The sequence below is a fragment of the Piliocolobus tephrosceles genome, chromosome 13 (genome assembly GCF_002776525.5).
Source record: "Piliocolobus tephrosceles isolate RC106 chromosome 13, ASM277652v3, whole genome shotgun sequence".
Taxonomy (NCBI): domain Eukaryota; kingdom Metazoa; phylum Chordata; class Mammalia; order Primates; family Cercopithecidae; genus Piliocolobus; species Piliocolobus tephrosceles.
In genome coordinates this window covers 60,692,562-60,713,050 of record NC_045446.1, presented here as the reverse complement: position 1 = coordinate 60,713,050, position 20,489 = coordinate 60,692,562, and the positions used below count along the sequence as shown (strand labels likewise).

Here is a 20,489-nt window from a genome sequence, read left to right as displayed (position 1 = left end):
TATCTTTGTTCTCATTGGTTTCAAAGAACATCTTTATTTCTGCCTTCATTTCGTTATGTACCCAGTAGTCATTCAGGAGCAAGTTGTTCAGTTTCCATGTAGTTGAGCGGTTTTGATTGGGTTTCTTAGTCCTGAGTTCTAGCTTGATTGCACTGTGGTCTGAGAGAGTTTGTTATGATTTCTGTTCTTGTACATTTGCTGAGGAGTGCTTTACTTCCAATTATGTGGTCAATTTTGGAATAAGTGTGATGTGGTGCTGAGAAGAATGTATATTCTGTTGACTTGGGGTGGAGAGTTCTATAGATGTCTATTAGGTCTGCTTGCTGCAGAGATTAGTTCAATTCCTGGATATCCTTGTTAACTTTCTGTCTTGTTGATCTGTCTAATGTTGACAGTGGGGTGTTGAAGTCTCCGATTATTATTGTATGGGGGTCTAAGTCTCTTTGTAAGTCTCTAAGGACTTGCTTTATGAATCTGGGTGCTCCTGTATTGGGTGCATATATATTTAGGATAGTTAGCTCTTCCTGTTCAATTGATCCCTTTACCATTATGTAATGGTCTTCTTTGTCTCTTTGATCTTTGATGGTTTAAAGTCTGTTTTATCAGAGACTAGGATTGCAACCCCTGCTTTTTTTTGTTCTCCATTTGCTTGGTAGATCTTCCTCCATCCCTTTATTCTGAGCCTATGTATGTCTCTGCATGTGAGATGGGTCTCCTGAAGACAGCAGACTGATGGGTCTTGACTCTTTATCCAGTTTGCCAGTCTGTGTCTTTTCATTGGAGCATTTAGTCCATTAACATTTAGGGTTAATATTGTTATGTGTGAACTTGATCCTGCCATTATGATATTAACTGGTTATTTTGCTCATTAGTTGATGCAGTTTCTTCCTAGCCTTGATGGTCTTTACATTTTGGCATGTTTTTGCAATGGCTGGTAGCGGTTGTTCCTTTCCATGTTTAGGGCTTCCTTCAGGGTCTCTTGTAAGGCAGGCCTGGTGGTGACAAAATCTCTAAGCATTTGCTTGTCTGTAAAGGATTTTATTTCTCCTTCACTTATGAAACTTACTTTGGCTGGATAGGAAATTCTGGGTTTAAAATTCTTTTCTTTAAGAATGTTGAATATTGGCCCCCACTCTCTTCTGGCTTGTAGAGTTTCTGCCGAGGGATCTGCTGTGAGTCTGATGGGCTTCCCTTTGTGGGTAACCCAACCTTTCTCTCTGACTGCACTTAAGATTTTTTCCTTCATTTCAACTTTGGTGAATCTGGCAATTATGTGTCTTGGAGTTGCTCTTCTGGAGGAGTATCTTTGTGGTGTTGTCTGTATTTCCTGAATTTGAATGTTGGACTGCCCTACTAGGTTGAGGACGTTCTCCTGGATGATATCCTGAAGAGTGTTTTCCAACTTGGTTCCATTTTCCCCCTCACTTTCAGGCACCCCAATCAGACATAGATTTGGTCTTTTTACATAATCCCATACTTCTTGCAGGCTTTGTTCATTTCTTTTTCTTCTTTTTTCTTTTGGCTTCTCTTCTTGCTTCATTTCATTCATTTGATCCTCAATCGCTGATACTCTTTCTTCCAGTTGATCGAGTTGGTTACTGAAGCTTATGCATTGTCACGTGTTTCTCGTGTCAAGGTTTTCATCTCTGTCAGTTCGTTTATGACCTTCTCTGTATTAATTAGTCTAGCTGTCAATTCTTCCACTCTTTTTTCAAGATTTTTAGTTTCTTTGCGCTGGGTACGTAATTCCTCCTTTAGCTCTGAGAAGTTTGATGGACTGAAGCCTTCTTCTCTCATCTCGTCAATGTCATTCTCTGTCCAGCTTTGATCCATTGCTGGCGATGAGCTGCGCTCCTTTGCAGGGGAAGATGCACTCTTATTTTTTGAATTCCCAGCTTTTCTGCCCTACTTTTTCCCCATCTTTGTGGTTTTATCTGCCTCTGATCTTTGATGATGCTGACGTACTGATGGGCTTTTGGTGTAGGTGTCCTTCCTGTTTGATAGTTTTCCTTCTAACAGTCAAGACCCTCAGCTGTAGGTCTGTTGGAGATTGCTTGAGGTCCACTCCCGACCCTGTTTGCCTGGGTATCAGCAGGAGAAGCTGCAGAAGATAGAATATTGCTGAACAGCGAGTGTTCCTGTCTGATTCTTGCTTTGGAAGCTTCCTCTCAGGGGTGTATTCCACCATGTGAGGTGTGGCATGTCGGTCTGCCCCTAGTGGGGGATGTCTCCCAGTTAGGCTACTCAGGGGTCAGGGACCCACTTGAGCAGGCAGTATGTCCCTTCTCAGATCTCAACCTCCATGTTGTAAGATCCACTGCTCTCTTCAAAGCTGTCAGACAGAGTCGTTTGTGTCTGCAGAGGTTTCTGCTGCTTTTTGTTGTTTTTTTTTTTTTTTTTGTTGTTGTTGTTTAGCTGTGCCCTGTCCCCAGAGGTGGAGTCCACAGAGACAGGCAGGCTTCCTTGAGCTGCTGTGAGCTCCACCGAGTTCGAGCTTCCCAGTGGCTTTGTTTACCTACTTAAGCCTCAGCAAATGCAGGTGTCCCTCCCCCAGCCTCGCTGCTGCCTTGCGATTAGATCGCAAACTGCTGTGCTAGCAATGAGGAAGTCTCCGTGGGCATGGCACCCTCCAGGTCAGGTGTGGGATATAATTTCCTGGTGTGCCCGTTTGCTAAGACCCTTGGTACATCGTAATATTGGGGTGGGAGTTACCTGATTTTCCAGGGGGTTGTGTGTCTCAGTTCCCCTGGCTAGGAAAAGGGATTCCTTTCTCCCATGCGCTTCCCAGGTGAGGCGATGCTTCGCCATGCTTCAGCTCTGGCTGGTCGGGCTGCAGCAGCTGACCAGCACCGATTGTCCGGCACTCCCTAGTGAGATGAACCCAGTACCTCAGTTGAAAATGCAAAAATCACCGGACTTTTGTGTCACTCGTGCTGGGAGTTGGAGACTGGAGCTGTTCCTATTCAGCCATCTTGCTCTGCGCCTCCAGTTCACTCTTTCTCCACCTGCTCTCCATAGAAGATTAGGAAAGCTCCTCTGTATTTTGCAGAAGGGTCAGGGTCTTCTGCTGGGACCTGGGGTCAGGGAGCATGATCAGAAGCATCAGTATCTCACAAGTCACATGTGATGGTGGGGCTAGGGTGCAGGCTTAGAGATATTTATCTGGGAATAAGTTTATTAGCACTAAAGTTCCACTTATCTGTAGCAGAACCTTAGGTATTAAGGTTGGAGGCCAGAAATGGAATTCAGGATGAGACTCAGAGGTAAGAATGTGACTAAGGCTGAACTCTTCTTCCCATGTTGGGCCAGGGCTCTTGGTTAGGCATAATCAATGGGATACTAATAGATGTTTCCAAATAAAAATGCTCTGATTTTTACTGGTTACCAATTTTTGTGTTTTAGTGACTCCTACCATGATCAATTCCAGACTACCAATGTGATGCTATTAAATGCAGAGCTGAAATGAGCATAATCGGCTTTCCTAAGCTGGTGCAAGTCAGAACATTATACCATTAGGCATAACTATAGTTGATCCTAGACCTCAGATACTTACCTAGGTGAAACTGAGAGCTGCCACATCAATCCATGCATACTATTTGTTACTGCTTACTTTCAACTGGGCTGTGGACATAGTTACTACCTCCCTGTATACGTGCTTAGTTGACTGGAAGACAGAGAGACAGAATGAGTCAGAATCCTTCAAGAAGCAATTAACCAAGAATAATTATTCCCAGAACCTTCGGGTGTATTAGAGAAAAAGGAGGGAATAATTCCTGAGAAGCATGCCAGAGATTATGCATAAGAACATGCCAATGTCAATGCAAAACCCAAATAAACATAAAATAGTTATACAATATCATTAATTATAATTTAAATATAAGACATTGGTTTGTATTTCTTATATACTTCCCCACCTCTTAACTTCATTAATTTTTTCATACACGATCATTTAGAAAACTTTTATGTAGCCAGGTTAACATACGTTTTATTAATATTAGATACTTTTCATTCTTAAGAAGCTATTCCATACACAAAGCAAAAAGTAGAGAGATGCAGAGTTGGATCTAGAGCTAGAGACAGAACTGCAGATAGGGATAGTGGTGTAGATAATATTAAAGGGGGATAAAGACAGTAATCATGATAAAGACAGGTAATAGAGAGATTCTGGATTCCATCTGATATTTGTTTTGGGGACTTGGGTAATTAGGGATTTTACTTAAGTATTCTCAAACATATAAACAATTTTTCTAATACCAAGTATAAGATCAAGGTTGGGTCTCCAAGCATTTTGAGGGACTACATATATTTTATTTTAAATTTTCATATAAATATGGATCTAATTCTGGACTGTTTTCTGTTCTTTGATCTGTGTCCTTTTTGCCACATGCACATACTGCCATTCTTATTCTGTTTTTATATACAACTTCATATTCAATTGGTCAAGCTATAGTTTTAAGTTGTCATGCTAATTTTTTGTATTTATTCTTTCAAATTGGCTTTTCTTTCAAAAAGCCAGCATGCATAAAAATTGAGTAATGGCCTAAATTGAACTAAAGCCATAGCACCCTCAGAAGGAAGCATGGGTAAATCTTCATGAACTTTGATTTTACAATAGATTCTTAGATATGACACAAAAAGCATGAGTAGCAAAAAATAAATACATAAATTGGATTTCATTAAAAAAGTTCATGCAACAAAGGACTTTATTAAGAAAGTAAAAAGACAACCTATAATATGAAAGAACATCTTTGCAAATTATATATTTGATAAGTTTAATATCCAGAATGTATGAAGAAGTTCTACAACTCAAAACAAAGAGGCAAACAACTCAGTTTAAAAATATGCAAATGATGTGAATGAGTAATTTCTACAAAGAAGATATACAAATGATCATTGGCACATAAAATGCAAACCAAAACCACAATAAAACACCACTTCAAACTTACTAGAATGCCTATAATTTAAGAGAAACAAACCAAATGAAAAGTAACAAGTGTTGACAAAGATATTAGAAAATTGGAATCCTCATACATTGCTGCTAAAAGTGTTAAGTGGTGCAACTTCTGTAGAAAATATTTTGATAGGTCTTCAAAAACGTAGGCACTGAATTATCATAAGACCCCAAAATTCCTCTCCTAGGTATATATTACAAATATATATAAAGATTTAAACAGGTACTTGTATCAAAATGTTCATTGTAACATTATTCACAATAGCCAGGTGGCAACAACCAGAATGTACATAAATAGATGAATGAATAAACAAATGTGATATATACACACAATGGAATATTATGTAGCGATAAAAAAGAATGAAGCACAGATGCAGTAAGTCCTCATTTAATGTCATGAATAAGTTTTTGGAAACGGCAACTCTAAGTGAAATGACGTACAACAGATCCTCAAATAACACTGTTTTATCCAATGTTGTTTTGTTAGATGAGAAAAAAATGGATATCATTATATGCCATTTGGCTTAAAGTTTCAGTTTCCAAGAATCTAGGAAAGGATAACATTAAGCAAAGACTTAGGAACTACCATACATGTTATGGCATAGATGAACTTTGAAACGTTATGTTGAGTAAAATAAGCCAGACACAAAACAACAAATATTGTATGAATCTATTTATATGAATTATCTAAAATAGACTGACTTAGAGAAACATATAGTAGATTAGAGGTTACTATGGGACTGGGGAGTTATTGCCTAACAAGTATAGCATTTCTGCTTGGATGATGAAAAAATTTTGGCATGAGATCATGATGATGATGATACAATATTGTGAATATACTTAATGCCATATAATTATACTTAAAAATGGTTAACATGGTGAACTTTATCACATATGATATACAGTGTTATATGTAGCATATTTATAAACTTTATCACAATAAAAATGGGAAGAAATGTAAAACACAAGATAAATTCTTATTTTGATTAGGATTGAATTGAATTAATTATGAGTTGTTTTGGAGATAATTGTTATCATAATAAACAATGTACAACAAACAACTTTCATTTATTTTAGGCAGATGTACAGTTCTGTTATCATTTTGGTTCTTTTTTTTCATTTTTTGTTTTTGTTTTTCTTTTATGATTTTTTTTTTTTTTTTTTGAGATGGAGTCTCTCTCTACAGTCCAGGCTGGAGTGCAGCGGTGCGATCTCGGCTCAGTGCAACCTCTGCCTCCAGAATTCAAACCATTCTCCTGCATCAGCCTCCCGTGTAGCTGTGATTACAGGTGTGCACCACCACGCCCGGCCTCTATCATCATTTCGAATGTGACTTTTTTCCTATTCTATTTTCCTATTGATTCTTGCAGTTGTATAAAACATTATTAATTTTTATGTTGTCCTTGTATAACTCTGTTTACGTTCCAGTGATTTATACTTAAATGATCATATCATATGCAAAAGAAATTTTAAAAATAAAGTCAAAGATGTAAATAAAGAAATACCCCCCAGATTCCAAATTTGTCTTTCTTTCTCCACCCAAAATCAAATTTTTGTTTGATTTATATTAACTAAGACCTCAATTATAACAATAGTTCATAGTAGTATTGGTCTTGGATCTCTCACTCATAGGAAATACTATTTTCACTTTATCAAATGCTTAGCACCCTATACTTTTTTGTTTTTGCTAATTCTGTCTAGAACAACATATCAATTTTAGCTAAGTGCATCCAAAACTCCCAGCTTTAAAATTGTGTGGTGTTCTGTCCTTTTTTTGGTGTTCTTTCCTTCCTCCTTCCCTCCCTCCCTCCCTTCCTTCCTTCCTTCCTTCCTTCCTTCCTTCCTTCTCTCTCTCTCTCTCTTTCTTTCTTTCTTTCTTTCTTTCTTTTTCTTTCTTCTTTCTCTTTCCTAGCTGAAAGGTTAGTGATTAAGGAGACAGTAGAACATGAAAAGTTCTTCTCATGTCCAGGGCAATGGCTCAGTAATGTTTCCTTCAGCAGCTACACAGCAATAGCCATTTCCTAAATCCTTTCAGAATCTGAGTGCTGAACTGAAAGTTTGTTTAAAGATCATAAATTCAATCATTTTTATTTATACCATTTTTAACTGCTAAAAGGACATGTGTATGACTGTGTAGCTATATATGTATATATGACTACATATATTCATATACCTATTTTAGATAACATGTTTCATGCATTCTGGATGGGAAATTGTCATATTCTTAGATCCCCACTGCTAAAATCAAGGATACAAAACCTTCCTGCCTTTCAGTCAAATCCTCTGTCATCATACTGCAATCTATTCCCTCATTTTCCGTCATATTATTACTTTTACGGAGAAATACAAGACTGAATATAAATTTCACACAGAATGTCCAAAACATTCTGTAGAGTAGAAAAAACATACCATGTAAAGTTTAACAGATGTACTGAGAAATGCAAATATTTTGCAGATAATTCAAAATAGCACTTAAATATTTAGTGTAGTACTAGTAGAAAAAAATTAATTGGATTTTTTAGAATGTTTCATGTATTCTCCCTTCCCAATAATGGAAATACTATAGGAAGTCTATTTCTAACTTTTTTATTCTTTGGTGCACAAACGTGTGTGTGTGTGTGTCACACGCATACATATATATGTGTGTGTGTACATACACATATATGAAAGTATATCCACATATAAATGTAGAAAAATTAGTGTATGTCTATGTAAATGTATGTGTTAATACATGTATAAATTTATATAAAAATCAGAAAAAATTAAGCATAAGTCAAGCATAAGTAGGTTGCAAGTGTTTAAGATAATACCTCAAATTTCTCAAAGTTATTTTTTTTCTTTTTTTAGGCATAAATAAGGTCATTTTTTAAACTTTCTCATGGCGTTGTTCTAGGCTTTTAAGAAGGAGAGATTGTAAAAATGTGTATTGATGTGAAGGAATTAAGGTATAGTCTGTAGATAATATCATAGATAATTACTTTCGCTGTGATAACATTCTTTTTTTACTTAAGTTTCTTGGATAATATTCTCCTTAATTTCCTTTAGCTTTTAAAAAATGATTATTTTAAACATTTATTTATCACCCAGGTATAGAAATGTTCAATCATTTTACTTCTTCAGTGATGTCTCTGTTGATGCCATGATGCTATATTGATGACTTGGGTCTAAAATCTCCACTATAGGGGGAAAATATGTATTAGCTTTTAAATCATCCAGGTAATCTCATATGTGTTAATTTAATATTGGTTATTATTTGCTTTAATTCACTATTATGCACTTATTGAACACATATGTATTATGTGTCTATTCCATACAATAGACTTTGTGAGATGTCAGTGAGTTAGAAAATATTTTAAGGGTAACATTTTAACTTAAGTAATAGGTGTTGACATAAATAACTATAATATTATGGCTTCACGTTATTGGTTCAAGTCTCTGCAGAGGACAGCGGGAGTGTTGTACATTTCATCAGAATTTCAGACTGACTGTAAAAAGCGCGGTGACTGACTCGAAACCCCACTTCTTAGCTCTATGTAGGAAAAGTCAATCTGGATTAAACCCTAAAATATATTTCTCTTTTCTCAATTGTCTTTATGCATTTTTAAGTTAAAATTCCTGAAAATAGTATGTCTGAAAAAAATTGAGAATTTCATTATTTTAAAGTATTTTTCTTCAATATCTTTGATCTTTGAGTGCCTTAGCAAAATGCAGTGGGCATTTTGATAGACACCATCCTTTTAAGTGTGTTTGAGGATTTCTATGGATTGTATTTATTTCTATTCCCTAAAATAGACTTTTAAATTTTAACAGCACACACTGATAGGAGAGAAAAGCAAAATAACTAGATCTTTAATTTGTTTGGTCTTCACCCCATAAATGATGGGGTTTAGCATAGGGGGCACCAACACATAGAGATTGGCCACTAGGATGTGAATGTGGTGAGGGATGGTTTTACCTCCAAAGCGATGGGCAAGAAATGAAAAGAATGCTGGGACATAGAACGTAAGTATGACACAGATGTGAGAGCCACACGTACTAAGGGCCTTGAACCTGGCAGCCCAGGAAGGTATCTGAAACACTGCGTAGAGGATCATTACATAGGATATAATGATAAGCACTATATCCAGTCCTGTAGAGAGTAGGGCCACAGTGAGGCCATAAATGATGTTGACATTGATACTGCCACTTGCCAATCTGGCAATGCCCATGTGCTCACAGTAGGAATGAGGAATGATGTTTCTCCCACAATATGTAAGTCAGTATACCAGGAAGACGAACGGACAGCAGATGAAAAAGCTCCTGACCACAGTTGCTATGCCAATCTTCCTGATGGTTGATGAGGTTAAAATGGTGGTGTATCTCAGTGGGTAACAGATGGCCACATAACGGTCAAATGCCATTGCCAGGAGAATAGCAGATTCTGCCACAAAGATGAAATGTATGAAGAACATCTGAGACACACAGCTACCAAAGGATATATCCGTAGAGTGGAACCAGAGGTTAGCCAGTATCTTAGGGGCTGCAGCAGTGGAGAGCAGGAAGTCTGCTGAGGCCAGCGTGGATAGGAAGAGATACATGGGCTCATGGAGACTGCGCTCAGTCATGATCAGGAAGATCAAGAAGATATTGCCTGCAACAGCCACAGTGTACACAAAAGAAAAAGGAATGGAGATCCAGGTATGCAAGCCTTCCAGCCCTGGGATTCCCATTAGGACATACCACACATCCTGCGGATTAGTGTGATTATGAATGAAAGGAGCCATGTGTACAGTTTATTCCAGGCCTAGTGCCATTAATGAAAGACCACAATGTTGAGGATACAGAAGCACCACCTTAGGCTGAATGAGGTCTGATCAGTTTTTTTTTCTTTTCAATGTTTTCTTCTCTGGGAATGGAGAGTAAAATGGGTTAATAAGCCTAATATTTAAGTCCTACCAAATAATTTTTTATACCTTAAAAAATGAATAGATATTATTTAATAACTGCTTAATATATGTTATACTACCTTACAAATATTAACTTATTAAATCTTCACAATAACCTATTGAAAACCCCTTTAAATTACCTTTATATAAATCCTATTATTTCTACAGATGTAAGAAAACCCCCAGACTTTCAGCCTCTTGCCCTAGGCCCTATTGGATTTAAAGTAAGGCAGGGTAAATCTGAAAACTTTAATCTTTATTACCATCCAATGCTGCCTATCAAGATAAAACTAGATACAAAACACAGCATCAAATTTTTTATCATATCCCTAAGGAAAATAGAGAGTTATGAAATGGAGTTGTACTGCTTACAGAAATGGGAGGGAATAAGTCTGACAAAATAGATTTCAAGCAATATAGCTTATATGCCTTCTTCTACATTTATTGGCGTTAACTTATTGTTAAGCTATATGCTAGCCATTGAAGACACACAGCAAATTAAATTGTTCTGCCAATTAATCTATTCCTCAAAAATATAAGATAAGACATTATAAACTTTAAGTATTTGCAATGCCAAACTGAGCTGGGTTTTTAAATGTATATGCCTGCTGGGCGCGGTGGTTCATGCCTGTAATCCCAGCACTTTGGGAGGCCGAGGCAGGCAGATCACAAGGTCAGGAGTTCGAGATCAGCTTGACCAAAACAGTGAAACCCTGTCTCTACTAAAAATACAAAAATTAGCCTGGCGTAGTGGCGTGCACTTTTAATCCCAGCTACTCAGGAGGCTGAGGCAGGAGAATTGCTTAAACTTGGGAGGCGGAGGTTTCAGTGAGCAGCGATTACACAACTGCACTCCAGCCTGGGTGACAGAGCGAGACTCCCTCTCAAAAAAAAAAAAAAAAAAAAAACCAACTGTATATGCCTCATAGATGATAAAGAATAAAATATTTCATTTCTTTCCACTTCAGTCACTGATTGAAAATGAGACAATACATATTGTATTTCTAAGTACCACCACAGTAGCAAGTAATTTAATGTTTTCATATTATAAAACAGGAGTCTATATTACTTTAATAAACTACTAGTTATTACCAATGACTAGTTCCAAAATATGTGGATAGAAGCAAATGTAATATTGGATGAAAAGGAAGATTAGGAGATAAAACACCAGGGTAGGTGACATACACACAGAAAAATTAGATAGGTAGATAGATAGATTAGAGGAGACAGATTAGATAGATAGATAGATAGATAGATAGATAGATAGATAGATAGATACATAGATAGATACATAGATACATAGATAGATGCATGGGTATAAACATAGATGATAATATGCAAATGACAGGTGGCTTCTATACTCTATCAGTCCCCTTTCTCAAATAAAAGCTGGCTAAAGTTCTTGTTTTTTTGAGGTGGCACAAGGGCTTAAGAAATGACTGCTCCTCTATCTCTTGATTCCATTACAGTTCAATATACTAATCATCATATAGCATAGTCTGCTACCTTTACTTTTGTTTTTTGTTAAGTGCTGAATATTCTGGTCTCAAATTTTATATGATTAAAATGTTTGGACACCATTTTTTGAGTTACAGTTTAGAATATAAAATATCCACACAGTTGACCAATTTAGCCTTGCTTTAAGTTAGCATAAGGTTCTTTAAAAATATTAAGATAAAATTTGAAGTTATTTAACTCTGTGGATCCACTTTATTTACATAAACTAATTGTTTTACTATATAATATGTATCTCACCTTGTTAGAATATTTTAAATAAACTCTTGATGTTTCAGAGACAGAAAAGATTAATTTTGAAGAATTCCTGACACAGTTTTAGGCCAGAGTCATGCATGTGAGTGAAGTGTAGTTATAGAAGGGAGGGTTACAGTGACTGGGCTTCATCTAGACATTAGGGTTGGCAGAGAAAAATCTAAGAGGAAAAAAAAAAATACAGAATGAAGATAAGAAGGAAAGAAAACAGACTTTTCAGGCCTTTAAATTTTTTTCTGGTAATCTTTTGTGATATCAATTTTTTTTAATATTTGTTTGTTTGTTTTTTCTATAACATTGTCACATGTGATTACCCAGATTATAGGCCTGGGTTCCTTGTAGCATTATTCTAGGATATTTCTGACGGCATATTCTGACTGACTCAATAACGTATCCACAGAGCAAAGACAGTGTGGTGTAATTGGGACAGTATAGCTCTAAGGACATATGTAATTGTATTTAAATACTTGCTAAATCTTATTCTGACTCTCTGACCCTGGAAACATCATTTAATTTGCACTTTAGTTCTCTTGCTTGTAAAATACCTAAAAATAAACATAAATTTAAAATGTAAGTCATTTCTGAAGTCAGTGTTTTAGGATGGTAGCTAAATAAGTCATTCATATCTCTATCCCAACAATAGATGACATCAGGGTACTAATAAAATTGTAGCAATTAAGACCAAAATTATTGTCAACTTGAATAAGTTTAACTTTTGGGACTTCAGGCTTAATATCCATCAAACTGAGATTTAATTGATTTAGGGTATCCATAAATACCAGGAATAAATTTCTTACACTGGGTACTTGATACCAGTTGGTAATCTTCACCCCAAATCTGTCATTTACTTTGATGAGGTGCAAATAGTTCAGCATGGTGATGGACACATGAATTTTGAAATGGAGTTTTATTTTTGCCCCTCACCAGGATAATATCTTTGTTACACAGGGAAGAGAGTTAAAAATTTTGGAGTGTCAACTTCTTAATCTGTGCCTAGGCTATTACCTGATGCATAATAGTCAATTAACTACAGAACAAGGCATACGCACACACACATACACATTAAACTACTAAAATTTTTTATTACTGAACCTTGTTTTAACTACTACAATATAAATTCCTTGAGTCTTTATACAACATTCAAATCTGCATCATATCAAAGAAAATGAGCATTACATAAACATATTCTAAGAGAAAAATAAACTACTCTTTTTGAAAATGACTCACTTAATACAAGGACACAAAAAATACTACAATTGCAAGTCAACTCCAGCTAAAGCCAAGTCCAGTACTCCACGGGTCAAAAATCAAGGAAAATGTGAGATGTTAAGTTGTTGGAAGAATGATCAGCTTCTGCAGCTTCTTGACTTTTTTTTTTTTCTGGTGTCATTTTCTACATGTTTTCATTGATCTTAACTCAGTATACTTGTATTTTCTAGAATCCTGAAGATATTTAGTAGGTTGAGAGGAGACAAAAAAAAAAAAAGCAAAGAGATATCCAAACATGATAGGAAATCTGGAACCATTTATACTTCTTTAAAAGCATCTCTTGGGCCAAGGTTTTCAGCTCCAGAGAACTGAATTTTACTCCTCCCACGGAAGGAGATGACACGGAGCTGGTGCTGGTACATAGCCCACAGGGAGAAGCATACTGCATTCTGTTCCATTATAATTTGTGCATTTTTTTCTTCAGCCAGCACTCTCTGACACCTAAGTTAACATATACATCTACTTGTCCAGATCTTTCGTCCCTGTCATATATGGTTCCCAATCCATTGGCAAATATAGGTTGCCAAAGAGACATGTGGGAAAAGGACTTTACACATCTTAGATGGCGCCTAAAAGTTAATTCTCTCATTTTTATTTCCCTTTAATTTTTAAGGCTCTATTGCTTTCCCTGGATTTTCTTGGTCACACGGTAAATGGGTCAGAATCAGAAGGGCCAGTAAATTATATTGGCTACTGTAGAGATCCCATTCTCTTGAAGTATACTTTAATGAGGAATACAGATGAAGATAAAAAGATAGAAACAAATACCATGATATTCGTGGAATTAAAAACTGATTTCACACAGATAAACCGGATTTATGGAGAGAGATGTTTTCTTATTAACTTCTCTCAAGTGGAGCCTTCCAAATATCTGTGATTTTCTGATATTTTTCAAGGAACCCCTAAAAGTTTTTTTTAACCTACATTAGTAAAACTTAGTTTAAAAAAAAAAAAAAAAAGATAGTAAAACATCCCTATAAATACGATGTTTGACATCAGCTGACCCTGACTGGATGATCTTGACTGGATGCTAGGCAAGTGCCCAGATCCTCCAGTCGGTCATCTAGACATCTTAGTTCTCACTGGCTGAGAGAGGTCGTGTTTTATTACATAAGTATGAGTGCTATATGGAAGGAGACACAAGAATTACCACATGCATTTAAAGTGCTTTCCATTCAAAGGTCTTTTTTTTTTTTTCCTATATTTTATTTTCTTTCTTTCTTTATTTTTTATTATACTTTAAGTTCTAGGGTACATGTGCACAACGTGCAGGTTTGTTACATATGTATACATGTGCCATGTTAGTGTAGTGAGAGTAAATTGGATGGCTTCGCCTTTCTTTTTCAGATATATATATATATAGATATAAAAAAAAAAAAAAAAAAAGGATAGTACTGGCCGGGCGCCGTGGCTCATGCTTGTAATCCCAGCACTTTGGGAGGCCAAGGCGGGCGGATCACGAGGTCAGGAGATCGAGACCATCCTGGCTAACACAGTGAAACCCCGTCTCTTCTAAAAATACATAAAATTAGCCGGGCGTGGTGACGGGCACCTGTAGTTCCAGCTACTCAGGAGGCTGAGGCAGGAGAATGGTGTGAACCACAGAGGCAGAGCTTGCAGTGAGCCGAGATTGCACCACTGCACTCCAGCCTGGATGACAGAGCGAGACCCCATCTCAAAAAAAAAAAAAAAAAAAAAAAAAAGGATAGTACTTATCTTCCCTCCTATGCTTGGAAAACAAATTAAAAGAATCAAAGGATATTAGAGAAAAAGAGATGGATAAAGGACAAGGAGAATTTAGGGGACAATAGGAATTGCTGTCTGCATCTGACTGCCTGGTAGTGACTAGAAACAAAGAATGGAATCCATGAGGTCTGCTGATAACTTATTATAATATTTTTAAATTTGGATACTCTAAAGTTTTAAGAATTTTTTTTTGAGCAAACGTTTTCAGTAAATAATGATTTCTTATACATATAATAAGCAAGAGGTCAGTGATCCAAACTACTACTACTGTCATACAAGTACCACATTACTACTTTAAAACACACCTCCAGCAATATTCTATGCAGATGAAATAATCGTTATCCATAACCTTTAATGTGCTTAGTTGTTTTTTTTTTTTTTTTTTATTTTTACTTTTTTGAGACAGTCTCGCTCAGTCACCCAGGCTGGAGTGCAGTGGCACGATCTCAGCACAGTAGTACCCTACTCTTGGTACCAATTTTCTGTATTTTCCATTCTCATATTGCTGTAAGGAAATATCTGAGACTAACTGCACGCTCCGCCTCCCAGGTTCACGCCATTCTCCTGCCTCAGCCTCCCAAGTAGCTGGGACTACAGGTGCCCGCCACCACACCTGGCTAGTATTTTGTATTTTTAGAAGAGATGGGATTTCACTGTGTTAGCCAGGATGGTCTTGATCTCCTGACCTCGTGATCCACCCACCTCGGCCTCCCAAAGTGCTGGGATTACAGGTGTGAGCCACCGCGCTTGACCTAATATGCTTAGTTTTCTTATAGAGTTTGACAGTCTTTGAGCCACATGCTTTAGAAAAATAATTTTCCAATTTTTATAAAAGTTACATAATCATGTTCTTGATATCAAATAACAATATCATTGGAGTCTTGGTATGCCCTTAATAATCATATATCTATATGATTTTCTAATATACCTAGGTATTTTTGCAGGGAACATGTATTATGTACAATAAATAAAGATTTAAAAAATTCTCACATAAGTTCATGTCAGAAATCGCCATCACTTTAGAGCAGATTGTGCTGTTAAAAGATTCAGTTTTTAAATTTCTATGGATTTCAAGAAAATGAATAAGTGATTGTGGCCCTGTTAACCATAATAGCAGTAAAAAATGGCTTTGGCTACTGATTTAATTTCTGTAAATTAAGGATGTTGGTTGCTTGAGATTTTAGCTCTAACTCTGCTTCAATATGTAAGATACTTCTAACTGAGTCTAGATAATTGTTCTATAGGTAAATTAGTGTCCTGGATGCTAGTGCTTCAACCAAAAAATGAAAAAGATACAATTAAATGAAAGCTTTCATCTTACTATAAGACCTGAGTGGAGGAAATCCAAGAGAAGAATTCCAAATGGTCCTTTTCTTTGAACAAGTAATTTGGCATAATTGGATGCCTGGTTTCTTCTCATTTGTGAGTTAGTAAAGCTGAGAGTTGGTGCCAGAAAAGAGAGCAGAAATATTAATTTATTTCTTCCTTGTTTGTAGGCTATAGAGAAAGCGTGTCCAACCTGTGGCCCGGGGTTTGAATGCTGTCCAACACAACTTTCTTAAAACATTATGAGATTTTATGGAACATTTTGTGATTTTTTTATTTTTATTTTTTGGCTCATTAGCTGTCATTAGTGTTAGTGTATTTTATGTGTGGCCCAGGGAAGCTGAAAGATTGGACATTCCTGCTATAGAGTTTCTCGGTGGTTGGAATCAGTGTTTGTGGAGCCTTGTGACTTTTTCAAAGTTTTTTTCCATGCCACATTGAAGAATAACTTGAGCAATAGCCACTCTTCTTTCCAGGTGGAGTTTGTGAACTATTTTAGAGACTATCTTTATCTGGGAAGAATCACTAACATATTATCTCTTAGTTTAGCTAGTGTAAGGTTATTAGGTACTTTTCCTTAAGGAAGGATACATCAGGACCTGCCTTAAGGCTTGATGACATTTGTCTTCCTTCTAATACATCATAACATGTGTGTCCTGCAGAGATAAACTTGTATAGAAGCCAATGTGACTACTTGTGTTAAAGAAACAAAGTTTAATTCTTTGTTTTGTTGTTGTGCTTTGCTTACATTTTATGTATTTTGTTGAATTGTGTTTAATTACAAGAGTAATGCATGCCTGATATGGTTTGGATCTGTGTCTCCACCCTAATCTCATGTTGGTTGTAATCCCTAGTTTTGAAGGTGGGGCCTGATGGGAAGTGATTGGATCATAGGGGCAGAGTTGTCATAAATAGCTTAATACCATCCCTTTTGGTATGTATAGTGTGTGAGTTCTCATGAGATCTGGTTGTTTAGTAACTCCCCCGCTCTTCTTCCTGCTCCAGTCATGTGAGGACACCTGCTCCTGTTTTGCTCTCTGCCATGATTATAAGTTTCCTGAGGCCTCCCTAGAAGCTGAGCAGATGTTGCCATGCTTCCTGTACAGCCTTTAGAACTGTGAGCTAATTAAACCTCTGTTCCTCACAACTTACCCGGTCTCAGGTATTTCCTTATAGCAATATGAGAATGGACCAATGCAGAAAATTGGTACCAAGAGTGGAGTGCTGCTGTAAAGATAATTGAAAATGTGGAAGCAACTTTGGCATTGGATAACAGGCAGAAGTTGGAAGAGTATAGATGACTAAGAAGAAGACAGGGAGATGAGGGAGAATTTGGAACTTCCTAGAAACTTGTTGAATGGTTGTGACCAGAATTCTGATAGTGATATGAACAAAGAAGTCCAGGCTGAGGAAATCTTAGATGAAAATGAATAATTTATTGGGAACTGGATCAAAGGTCACTTTTGCTATGCGTTAGCAAAGAGGTTGGCTGCACTGTGCCCCTACCATAGAGAATCTGTGGAAATTTGAACTTGACAATATTATTTAAGTTATGTGACAGAAGTATCTAAGCAGCAAGGTGTTCAAGATGTGGCCTGGCTGCTTCTAACAACCTATACTCATATGTGTGAGCAAAGAAATTATGTAAAATTGGAAGTTATATTTAAAAGGGAAGCAGACCATAAAAGTTTGGAAAATTATCTGCCTGGCAATGTGGTAGAAAACAAAAGCTCATTTTCAAAGGAGCAATTCAAGTAAGCTGTAGAAATTTGCATAAATGAAGAGGAGCCAAGTTCTGATAGCCAAAACAGAGGGCAGAATGCCTCGAAGACATTTCAGAGACCCTTTTAGCAGCCCCTCACATCACAGGCCCTGTGGCCCAGGTGGACTGAATTATTTTGTGGGTCAGACTCAGGACCCTGCTGCCATGAGCAACCCTCAGGACACTGTTCCTTGCATCCTGGCTGCTCCAGCACCAGTAGTGGCTCAAAGGGGCCCAGGAACAGCTAGGGCCACTGCTTCAGAGGGTGCAAGACATAAGCTTTGGAGGCTTCCATGTGATGTTAAATCTATGAGTGTGCAAAGGTCAAAAGTTGAGGCTTGTGAGCTTCCACTTAGATTTCAAAGGATCTAAGTGGAAAAGCCTGAGTGTTCAGGCAGAAGCCTGCTGCAGGGACAGAACCCTAATGAAGAACTGCTAATAGGGAAATGTGGAGGAAACATATGAGGTTGGAATCCCCTCACAGAGTCCTCACTAGGGCACTGCCTAGCAGAGCTATGAGAAAAGGGCCACCGTCCTCCAGACCCCAGAATGGTAGATCCACTGACAGCTTGCACCACACACCTAGAAAAGCTGCAGACACTCAATGCAAGCTCTTGAGAGCAACAGCATAGGCTAAACTGTGCAAAGCCATAGGAGTAGAACTGCCCAAGGCCTTGGGAGCCCACCTTTTGCATTAGTGTGTCCCTGATGTGAGACATGGGGTCAAAGGAGATTATTTTGGAGTTTTAAGGTGTGTATTTGTCCATTTTAAACTCCCCTGAAGAAATACCCAAGACTGGGTAATTTATAAAGTAAAAGAGGTTTAATGGACCCATAGATCCACATCGCTGGGGAGGCCTCACAATCATGGTGGAAGGTGAAGAAGGAGCAAAGGCACATCTGACATGCTGGCAGGCAAGAGAGCATGTGCAAGGGAAATGCCCTTTATAAAACCATCAAATCTTGTGAGACTTATTCATTATCATGAGAACAGCATGTGAAAACCCACCCCCATGATTCAGTTACCTCCAGTGGGTCCCTTCCACGACAGGAAGGGATTATGGGACCTACTATTCAAGATGAAATTTGAGTGGGAAAAGTGCCAAACCACATCAAGGTGTAATGAATGCCCTGCTGGGTTTTCTACTTGTGTGGGACCTTTAGCCCCTTTCTTTTAGTGCATTTCTCTCTTTTGGAATGGGAATTTGCACCCAGTGCCTGTACCTCCATTATGTCTTGGAAGTAACTAACTTGTTTTTTGATTTTACAGGCTCATTGCTTGAAGGGATTTGCCTTGTCTTGGATGACACTTTGGGCTTTGGGCTTTCGAATTCATGCTGGAATGAGTTAAGACTTTGTAGGACTATTGGGAAGTAATAATTGTATTTTGCGATGTGAGAAGAACACGAGATTTGGAAGGGACCAGAGGTGGAAGGATATGGTTTGGATCTGTGTCACCACCCAAATATCATGTTCAATTATAATCGCCAGTGTTGGAGATGGGGCCTGGTGGGAGGTCATTCAATCATGATGTCAGAGTTCTCATCAGCGAATTAGTATCATCCTCCTTGGTACTGTATAGTGAGTGAGTTCTCATGAGGCTGGTTGTTTAAAAGTGTGTAGCACCTCCTACCCTGCTTCTCCCTGCCCTGGCCATGTGAAGATTCCTGCTCCTGTTTTGTCTTCTGCCATGATTGTAAGTTTCTTGAGGTCTCCCTAGAAGCTGAGCAGGTGCTGCCATGCTTCCTGTACAGCCTGCAGAACTGTGAGCCAATTAAACCTCTGTTCTTTATAAATTATCCAGTTTCAGGTATTTTTTTTACAGCAGTGTGAAAACAGGACAATACAATGCCAACAACACATCCAACAATAAATGATATGTAATGCCACCATTAATAATCTTTTCTTCTTCTTTTCTTTGATATTCAATGGGATCAAGGTTTGGGAATTAATCATTTTACTCCTCTTTACTCATGTTCAAAATGACATGAAACCTGTATCTAAGTGTGTTGTTTCCATGGGAAGATACTAAATGTTTTCTTTATTATCTTATTTTTCTAATAAATCATAACATTACCTGTTATTAAATATTAATCTATTTCATTTTATGTAACAGCTACCTGAAACTAAGTCAAAGAATGTACCATACTTTATTCACTATTTGTCTGTTATTGAATATCTACATTTGTTTGAGGAATAATGATCAGAACAGAAAGATATGAAAGACTATAGGAATGGAAGTTTCTCAACAGCAAGATAAAATAGGTTAATGGAGTAATAGGTAGAGAATGATGACTATAACTAAAGAAAATGAATTAAGCAATATGCAGTTAAAGTTCTTTATGTCTTTTCACAGCTTGATGGACCTTTATTTAAATCACTGAATAATATTCTAGCCTATGGATGTTCCACAGTTAGTGTATCCATTCATCTTGGTTGCTTTCAACTTTTGGCAATTATGAATAAAGTTCCTATAAGCCTTGGTTAGTTCATGTCTGTGTGTGGACATAAATTTTCAACTCATTTGGGTAAATACATAGAAGTGTGATTCTTGGGTCACATGAAAATACTATGTTTAGTTTTGTAAGAAACTGTAAACTGTCTTCCAATTTGGCTGCTCTATTTTTCATTCCTACCAGCAATAAGTGAGAGTTCCTGTTGCTCCACTTCCTTGCCAGTGTTTGGTGGATGTCAGTACTTTGGAATTTGGCCTTCTAATATGTGTGTAGAGGTTGGTATC

General features: G+C 37.2%; 1 protein-coding gene across 1 annotated transcript; it reads right to left on the bottom strand.

Annotated features, from left to right (window-relative positions):
* Positions 1–8,754: 8,754 nt before the first annotated feature.
* Positions 8,755–9,666, bottom strand: LOC111540722 (olfactory receptor 52Z1). Its single transcript, XM_023209158.1, is given in 1 exon segment — positions 8,755–9,666. A coding segment is annotated over 1 exon segment (906 nt). The 5' UTR covers positions 9,661–9,666.
* Positions 9,667–20,489: the final 10,823 nt, after the last annotated feature.